The sequence below is a fragment of the Lipotes vexillifer genome, unplaced genomic scaffold (genome assembly GCF_000442215.2).
Source record: "Lipotes vexillifer unplaced genomic scaffold, Lipotes_vexillifer_v1.1 scaffold36, whole genome shotgun sequence".
NCBI lineage: Eukaryota > Metazoa > Chordata > Mammalia > Artiodactyla > Lipotidae > Lipotes > Lipotes vexillifer.
This window is the reverse complement of record NW_006792448.1, coordinates 4,390,821-4,401,218: the sequence shown is the minus strand read 5'-3', so window position 1 is coordinate 4,401,218 and position 10,398 is coordinate 4,390,821. Positions and strand designations below refer to the sequence as shown.

At 33.9% G+C, this 10,398-nt stretch overlaps 1 protein-coding gene across 3 annotated transcripts in view; it reads right to left on the bottom strand.

Annotated features, from left to right (window-relative positions):
- The window catches only part of PIAS2 (protein inhibitor of activated STAT 2), a 102,718-nt gene that overhangs the window by 26,892 nt on the left and 65,428 nt on the right, over positions 1-10,398 (bottom strand). For all 3 annotated transcript variants that reach the window (XM_007465613.1, XM_007465611.1, XM_007465612.1), the window contains one exon: positions 6,564-6,724. In XM_007465613.1, coding sequence (XP_007465675.1) covers positions 6,564-6,724 — 161 coding nt within the window. The remainder of the gene's footprint in view (positions 1-6,563; positions 6,725-10,398) is intronic.

Here is a 10,398-nt window from a genome sequence, read left to right as displayed (position 1 = left end):
CATATATACAATGGAATATTACTCAGCCATAAAAAGAAACGAAATTGAGCTATTTGTAATGAGGTGGATAGACCTAGAGTCTGTCATACAGAGTGAAGTAAGTCAGAAAGAGAGAGACAAATACCGTATGCTAACATATATATATGGAATTTAAGAAAAAAAAAAGGTTCTGAAGAACCTAGGGGTAAGACGGGAATAAAGACACAGACCTACTAGAGAATGGGCTTGAGGATATGGGGAGGGGGAAGGGTAAGCTGTGACAAAGCGAGAGAGAGGCATGGACATATATACACTACCAAACGTAAGGTAGATAGCTAGTGGGAAGCAGCCGCATAGCACAGGGAGATCAGCTCGGTGCTTTGTGACCGTCTGGAGGGGTGGGATAGGGAGGGTGGGAGGGAGGGAGATGCAAGAGGGAAGAGATATGTGAAGAATTTTATATATATATGTATATATATAACTGATTCATTTTGTTGTAAAGCAGAAACTAACACACTATTGTAAAGCAATTATAAAAAATAAAAAACAAAAAAATTCTTGTACGAAAAATCATTTATATGCTTACTATCAAGAAAAAAGGATTATAGGGGTGGGGAAAGGAAGTAGAAATAGGGACACAATAAATTTAAAATGACTCAGCATTGGGCTTCCCTGGTGGCGCAGTGGTTGAGAGTCCGCCTGCCGATGCAGGGGATGCGGGTTCGTGCCCTGGTCTGGGAAGATCCCACATGCCGCGGAGCGGCTGGGCCCGTGAGCCATGGCCACTGAGCCTGCGCGTCCAGAGCCTGTGCTCCGTAACGGGAGAGGCCACAGCAGTGAGAGGCCCACGTACCACACAAAAAAAAAAATAATAAGTCAGCATACAAATTATGTTCTATGATCAAAATGAAATTAAATTTGAAATGTCTTCAGAAAAATACCTGGAAACTAAACAAAACAACCCGTGAGACACTAAACAACAACACTAAAATAATCAGAAATTATTTTGAACTGAATGGAAATGAAAATATAATGCAATCTGTGGAAGGTAGTTAAAGCAGTACAATCTTCCTATATTACAAAAGGACGTAAATCAATAACCTCAGCTTCTACCTAAATGAAACTAGAAAAAGAGAAAATTAAAGTGAAAGTAACCATAAAAGGAAAATAACAAATAACAGAAAGAAATGAAATAGGAAAAAATAAAATAGAGAAAAATCAATGAAACCAAAAGCAGGTACTTTAAGATCAATAAAATTGACAAAATTCTAGTCAGACTCAGGCTCATTCAGAAAGAAACAGATAACCCAAAGAGCGCTGTGTCTATTAAAGACATTTGTAGGGCTTCCCCGGTGTCGCAGTAGTTGAGAATCTGCCTGCCAATGCAGGGGACACGGGTTCGAGCCCTGGTCTGGGAAGATCCTACATGCCATGGAGCAGCTAGGCCTGTGAGCCACAACTACTGAGCCTGCGCATCTGAGCCTATGTTCCACAACAAGAGAGGCCGCGATAGTGAGAGGCCTGCACACCGCAATGAAGAATGTCCCCCGCTTGCCACAACTAGAGAGAGCCCTCGCACAGAAACAAAGACCCAACACAGCCAAAAATAAATATAAATAAATAAATAAATTTGGGGGGGAGAGACATTTGTAAAAACTTTACCACAAAGAAAATTCTAGGCCCAAATGTCTTCACTAGGAAATGCTACCAAATTTTGAGGATTCATGATACCACCACTTCCTGCTCCCTATATAAGGCCAGCATTACTCTGATACTAAAAACAGACAAAGACAGAACAAGAAAACAACAGACCACTATCTCTCATGAACTTTAGCAAAACAAACCCAACAATAAATATAAAAGATAACAAATCATGACCAAGTGGGGTTTATCTCCAGAATGAAAGGTTGTTTAATATTTGAAAGTCAATCAATGCAAATCATCATGTCAACAGACTAGGCAGTTCAAGACAGCAGGACAAAGATATAAAAGGCATCCAGATTAAAAAGGACGAGGAAAGACTGTCTTTATTCCTAAAATATTACTGCCTATACAGAATATCCTATGTTCTATAATAATGCTATTCGAACTACAAAATGCATTTAGTAAGGTTTCAAGATAGAACATACAAAAATCAACTATATTTCTATATAATACAACTAAAAATATAATAAACAATACCACATGAGAAATATGAAACAATGGGATAAATCTGACATAAAGCATACAAGACCTACATACTGAAAACTACCAAACATACTGAGACCTAATTAACTAAATAGATATATATCATGTTCATGGATCAGAAGACTAAATATTGTGAACTCACCCTTAACTTATCTACAGAGTCAACATTATACAAATCAAAAACCCAGATTTGTTTTCTAATTGATAAGCTGATTCTAAAATATGCAATGAAATGCAAAATATGTATAACTGTCAAAATAATTTTGAAAAAGAATGATGTTAGAAGTCCCACGTTACCCTGATTTCCAGACAGTGCAGTACTGACATAAATAGAGACAAATCAATGGAACAAAATAAAGTTCAGAGATAAATCCACATATATATGGCCGACTGATTTTTGAAAAGGTGCAAAGGCAATTCAATGAGGAAAATACAATCTTTTCACCAATGTGGCAGAACAACTCCATGACCGTATGCCAAAAACAAAAATGAAGCTAAAACCCTGCTTCTTGTCTCACACCATATACGAAAATTAACTAGAAGTACACAACAGAATCTAAGTATAAAATTAAACTATAGAACTTCCAAAGCAAGCAAGGAGGAAATTTTTCTGACCTTAAGTTAGGAAAAAATGTCTTAATGATATCAAAAGCACAGTACATAAAAGAAAGCCTTGATAAACTGGCCTTAATCCAAGAACTTTTTCTCTTTGAAAGACACTATTAAGAGACTGAAAAGAGGAAATGGCAGAAAACATTAGCAAACTACAGATCTGATAACGGACTTACATCCATAATATATAAAGAACTATCAAAACTCAGTAATATGAAAAACAAACAACCCAACTGAAAAATGGGCAAAAGTTTAAGCAGTCACTTCACCAAAGATGACACACAGATGGCAAATAAACACACAAGAAGATGGTCAATACAGTCATAAGGGAAATGCAAATTAAATCCACAATGGGGTACCACCATATACCACTAGAATGTCTAAAATTAAAAAAACTAACCATACCAAATGTTGATGAGAATGTGGAGCAACTGGAACTCTCATATACTGCTAGTGGGAATATAAAAGAGTACAACCACTTTGGAAAACAGTTTGGTAATTTATTAAAAAATTAAGCATACACCTAGTATGTGACCAGGGAGTCCACTCATAAGTACTTACCCCAGATAAATTAAAACATCAGTCCACACAAAGACCTGGACATGAATGTTCTTAGCAGCTTTATTTGCAAGAACCCCAAACCAGAAGGAATGCATAAACAAGTGAATTGATAAACTGTGGGATATCTGTACAATGGAATGCTATTCAGGAATAAAAATGAACAAACTATTGGTACATGCAGCAATGTGGACAAATCTCAAAGCAAGCATACTGAATAAAAATAAGCTACGCAAAGGAAGCAGATACTTTATGATTCTATTCATACAAAATTCTAGAAAATCCAAAACAATCTGTAGAAACAGAAAGCATATCAGTGCTTGACTGAGGATAGTGAAAGAAAGAGATTAGAAAGATACATGAGAAAACTCTAGGTAGGACAGATATATTCATTATCTTATTGTAATGATATTACAGGTGTATACTGGGTCAAAATGTACCAAACTGTACACTTTAAATATGGGCAGTTCTTATATCTCGATAAAACTGATAAAAACAGGGACTTCCCTGGGGGCACAGTGGATAAGACTCCATGCTCCCAATGCAGGGGGCCCGGGTTCAATCCCTGGTCAGGGAACTAGATCCCACATGCTTGCCGCAACTAAGAGTTCACATGCCACAACTGAGGAGCCCTGGAGCCGCAACTAAGACCCAGCGCAACCAAATAAATAAATAAATATTAAAAAAAAAAAAACTGATAAAAACAAATAAGGAAAAATGCTACCTTCATTAGAATATGTAATACTTTAAATATGTATTTTCCCTAATTATATGAAAAACATAATTCCAATCAAAATCCAAACAGGATTTCTTTGTGTAATTTAAGGATGCTTTTATTCAAGTGAATATGGCAAACTGTAATAAGTCAAGAAAATTCTGAAACATATGGCCTAAGAGATATTAATGAATAACAGAAATCCAATAACTAAAATAGTTTTGTACTGGCCAATACTTTGATCAATGGCACAAATACCAGTTCAGAAATGACACTTGAGTACAAAAAATGTTTTAAATGATGGAGGCAGTGTCTTAAGCGCATGGGAGAGATTACTCATTAAGTGTTGGTGAGATTACTGACCAACCTTCAGGTGGAAGGGTGGAGTAATGGGATCACCTATTTGCTACCGTCAAATTTCTCCCCTATCCCCAATTTTTTCACATAGTTCCATTCTTTACCTTCATAGTGCTTTACACAATATGCAGTTCTTTACTGTCTCCCACTCTGTAAGTGCTCTGTTTACCATTTTAGATCTAGTATCTGACACACAGCCAGTATTTAATAAGTATTATATTGAATGAATTCATGAAGGAATGCATGATGGAATAAAGAACTGCATGAATGGAAGGGGGGAAAAAATGAAATCTTAAAAGTACCTGACAAAAAAACAGGTGAATACTCATATAAAATCTCTGGGACTTTCTAAAACACATTAAAGACAGAAAACCAAAATGAAGAGACAGACTTGATGGAATAAAAATTTAAAGTTTCTGAATGAGAAAAATGTCACAATACAATTAGAAGGCAAACTGGGAAAATATATTTAGCACATGTAAAGAGAGAAATTAATATCCTCAGTATATAATGTGCATTTATAAGTCAGTAAGAAAAAGATGAACCACACAGGAAAAAAAACATTGAGGCAATTCATAAAAAGTATTATAACAACCAATATAAGGATGAAGATAATAATTGATAATTATTGATAACTGATAATTCTTACAATAAATAAAAATCAAAACAATAAGATATCTTTTCAACTAGAAAACTAGTAAAGGCATTTTAAAAATAAGATTTAATATGATAAGCTTGGTAAGAAGACTGAGAAGTGGGCTTCCAATACACTACTGGCAGGAGAGTGAAATGACAACTACGAGAGTAAAATCGTTTACCCCTCCTGGGAAGCATCTTGGTAATAAATAGTAAAAGTCTTAAAATTATATATTCTCTTTTATTCAGCATTTCAATTTCTAAGAGCTTAAGGAAAAACCCATAGACATAAACGAGCAAACGAAAGCTTCAAAAATGTTCATATCACAAGGTAAAACAGAAAGAGTGGCAACCATGAAGGCTATAATATTGGGTTGGCCAAAAAGTTCGTTTGGGTTTTTCTGTAAGATCTTATGGAACTTTTCGGCCAACCCAATAGGAAAGAAAACAAACAAGCAAACAAACAAAAAAAAAATGCTTAAATGATTAGTAGTGTACCCACAATGGAACATCAAGTATCTAGGAAACACACCCTAAAATATTAATGGGCAAAGGGACATGACATATGCAACTTAATTCTCAAATGGTTCAAAAGGTTTCTGAAAATAGTAATCTCTTTCTCTCTATACACACACATGCATACACCAAAAATACCTACACATTAAGAGGGAATGTGACAAAACAAATATGGCAGAATGTTAACAACTAACACATTGTGCTACTGTGCAACTTCTTGCTAAGTTTGAAATTATTTCAAAGTAAGTTAAAAAGTAAAAGTTTGCAGAGAAAAAAGTCCCATCACTCTTCATTGTCTCATTCCTCTCTACAGTAATACTCTTTTCAAACTGAAAAAAATGTTGAAGTATCTTTAAAGATCTAGGATATTTTTCACTCTATAGAGTGAAAATCATGATGTATATACACATCATTATGCAAAGAGTGATTTCAATCTTTTTAATACATCAATAACAAAATTATCACCATAGGGTGGGATGTTGATGATTTTATTTTAACCTTTTCATAACTGTATTTCCTAAATGTTAATAGAGGTGCATGGATGATATATGCGATTTTTTTAAACAGTGTTACAGGAAAAAAAGCGTACCTCATTTACTAATAATTAGTTTATATCATTTTCCTTAATTCTGACATATGCAATATGACATGAGAGATAATACTTAAGAGTTTGGGCTCCAGAGTCAGAAAAACCTGGAAGTGAATTCTAGTTTTAAACTTAACAGCTGCATAACACAACTCTATCTACCATACCACTTGCTCTGCGGTTTTACACAGACCTGGTTGCTCTTCAAGAAGTTCTAGGTAAGCAAAATGACATCACTAAGTGGATTTTTACCCTTTCCTATGGACAATGAAATATGATCATGAAAAGCAAAAAGAAAAGGAAACTACTCACCCTCTTGTCCCCAGCACAAATAATATTATAAAGATAAAAGGGCCATTAACTACAGTTTAGAAATAAGATTAAGTATAATTAAGTATTATGTTGGGATATACTTACCCGTCTAAAATTAGACTTTCATAGGCAGCTTTTTTGTCACACACAGGACAAATCCAGGTGGGCTTCTTCTCATTCATTTGCAGATAAAGGGCAGCATCAAAGCACTGTAGATGTGTACAAGTCACTGCACGGCATGGGATTGTCAGCCTCATTTTTCCTAACTATAGGACAGGGAAGACAACATGGGAAATCATTTCAGAAAAGAGAACAAAGCCTCAAAAGTCATAAAAATGTGAAGAAGTCATATGAGACTAACAAAATGAAAAAGAAACTAAAACCAGAATTTATTTCCATCAAGATTGCTATATATTTTATTTGTATTCACTGAAGGACCTATAATTTTTAAAAGACCATCTCACTTTTTGAAAGTAGGTAAAACTTGTAAATTCACAGGTAGGAAAAGATATATATACAATGAAAACATGTCTCTTTCTCATCTCTTCCCCTATTTAGAGAGAACCACTGTTATCCATCTCTTGCATGTCCTTTCACAGATGTTCTATGCATAATCAAATGTGTATTTTAAAAAACATTTTCCCAGATATGGTGGCGTGCAATTCACACAATTCCGTACTTACATTTAAACTGCCTCCAATCTCATCACTACAAATAATGCTGCAATAAATAGCTATGGGATAAATTCCTAAAAGTAAACTTTTTGAGTCAAAGAAAAAGTGTATGTGTGATTTTTGTCACAATGACAAACTATCTTCCACAGTGGTTACCTACTGATTTACGCATATACATGTATTAATGTGCTTGGTTCCCCTCGACCTTGTCAATATAGCGCTATTGAATCCTTTGACCTCTGCCAATCTGATAGGTGAAAAGTACCCCATTGTAGTTTTGGAATACACTTCTCTTATAATAAGTGAAGTTGAACTGCTGCTGCTTTTTTTTCTTCTTTCTTTTTTTTTTTTTTTTTACTTCTAAGGGTCATTTGTGTTTCCAAGAACTGTCTATTCATAACCTTTTCTCATTTTCCACTTGGTTATTTATCTTTGGTTACCTATATTAATCAGACTCATGTATGTGATATGAATTGCAAATATATTTTTATATACTTTTTTTCACTTTTCTATAAGCGCATATGTTGATGTTTCAATATACTCATATAACCTAGTTCTCTGTTCAATTCTTATTCCAATTGGCAGAGGAATACCAACATCAAGACATATATAGCATCCAGATTAGATCAGATCAAGTTTTTCTGTAGAGCCTTTTGAATCTCCCTGTATACTCCCTTTATAGAAAAGATCTGTTTATAACCAGCTCTCTTATTCTGATAGAAAATCTGTTTCTCCCACTACACTCTAAGCCCCACAAGGTCTATGTCACTGTTCACCACTGTAATCCAAGTGTCACAACACAGTACCAAGCACGCAGCCTATGCCCAGTATTTGTCAGCCAGATGGTAGAATGGAGAAAGTGGGTAAGGGGCAAAGAGAAAGAAAAGGAAGAAGGAAAAAGAATTCTTTATTTGCACTATAAAGTCTAGAAGAAGTCACAGCTAAACTATAACACTGTTAGCTCTGCCTGAGGGGTAGGATTTTTAGAATGTTCCTTTTTTTTTTTCTTTTGGTTTATCTGTAATTTCTTTCTGCTAAAATGAACATTTGGTTGTTTTATAATTTAAAAAGAAAATAATTATCCAACTCATCATTATAGCAGTAACTAATGCTTATATAGTTGTACCTACATGTAAGGTATCACGTTGAATACTTTACATTAATCTTCATGACATTTTACATTTTAACCTAACAACTACACTATACAGTTGATATATATTATCATCCCCATTTTATAATGAGGAAATAGACAAAAAGAAGCTAACTAAATTGACTAACATTACAAAGTTAGAAAGTGGCAGAGTCAATATTTGAACACAGATGCTCTAACTCCAGAGTCCATACTACCTCTAAGTGTCTAGGATTCTAAAAGAGATTTTGGAAGTTACAGTGATTCATGCAAGTATGTAGCACAATTTAACTATTTAAGATGGAAAAAAAGTGAGAAAAGAATGTGAGGCAATTTCTCTTCTATGATATTTGCCTCTATATTTTCCCTTCCTTTAATAACGAATTATCCCTTAAGTAATATAGAACCTTACAGCATGCTAAAGACTTTTATGTAAATTTCATAATAACCCCATGACTCCAAAAGGACTAGTATCTATACTTCTACTTCTGAAATGAAGATGCTGAGGCTACAAGAGGCTAAAAACAATACAATCACTAAGATGCAGTTGCTAGAGCTATAACACAAATCCAAATGTTTTTCACTTTCATAAAGACATTCCTAGTTTTACATTATACATGGTGGTAGTTTTTGGTTTTACTTATCTACCTTTTCCTACTTTGCTAAGAGTTTTTGTTCTATAGGAATGGATGTTGACTAAATATCTATTTAGCACCTAATGAGATTATGAGGATTTTTTTTTTCTTTTTCAATTATTATTATAGATAATTTCAACAGATTTTCTAATATGAAACTATACTTGCATTCCTAAGAGGCATCCCTTTGTTATCACATATTATCGTTGAAAAAAGAGTACTGGATTCGACTGGCTAGTATTTTATTTAGGAATTTTCCATCATTGTTTTTTTACATAATCCATGTTTGGAAACAACCCAAATAATCACTAAAACGGTTGAAAAAAAATAAGCTGTACCATACCAATTCAACAAAATACCTAGAGTGGTTAAAATTAGATCTAGACATATTAATATATTTAAGATATACCATTAATTTAAAAACAGTAAACCACTGAACAGTATATATAGCACAATACAGTTTTTTCCAATAAACATACACATGATTATAAAGAGTTAAATCTAGTAAGATATCATATTATTTAAAATGTTACTTCTGAATAGGTTTTAGTAATTTAAAATTTTCTCTTTTGTTTATTGAAAAAACTGTATAATAAAGTAGGTATTATTTGTCAATTTTTTGGATTTGTTTCTTTAAAATAATGCTCTAACTCAACCTACTATGGTTTTTTTAGGCAACCAGTTCTCAAACTTTTGGCTTCAGAATCCCTTTACACTCTTCAAAATTGAGAACCTCCAAGAGCTTATATGTATGTAAGTTGTATTTACCAATATTTATTGTATTAGAAATTAAGAGACATTTTTAAAACAGAAGAATACTCAAGTATACATTCCATCAGCCATCAGAGCAATGACATCAGCCCCTGTCAGGTAACCCCTATCAAATATCACTGTCTACTCATGAGAGAATGAGAGCAAGAAAGGGACAAACTGTGTCCTAGTATTATTATAAAAATAGTTTTGAGTTTCTGGACCTCGTCAAAGAGTCTCAGGGATCCCCAGGTACCCTTGGGCCACAATCTGCAATCTGCTGCTTTTTTCTTTTTCTTCCTCTTCTACGCCATTCTCATCTCTCCTGTAACTGCTTTAGAATTTCCATAGCATAAAGAAACAAAAACATTCAGGACTACAAAAGTTGCTGATCCTAAATTTAATGCTACTCTAGTGTCTTACAAGAGCTAATGAACATTTCCCAAGTTAAAAAAGCATTTATTACTAACTGGCAAAATCTGACCCATTTCCTAATACTGATTATGGAATGTTAATAAAAAAAGATTTGAATGTGCTGAATTCTATTTAGTCAGATGATGGCACTGTTTTGAAATGTATTGATTTTATGAATAAAATGGTATCTAACACTGTAATGCAGCTTTTTTATTAATCAAATATTAAGCAGGTAGTTTCTAAATTGATTTTTACTTCATTATAGACTAATTAGTACCTGTCTAAAGAAAGAGCAGGTATAAGCAAAAATGCCTCAAATCATTGGTTCCAAACTATTT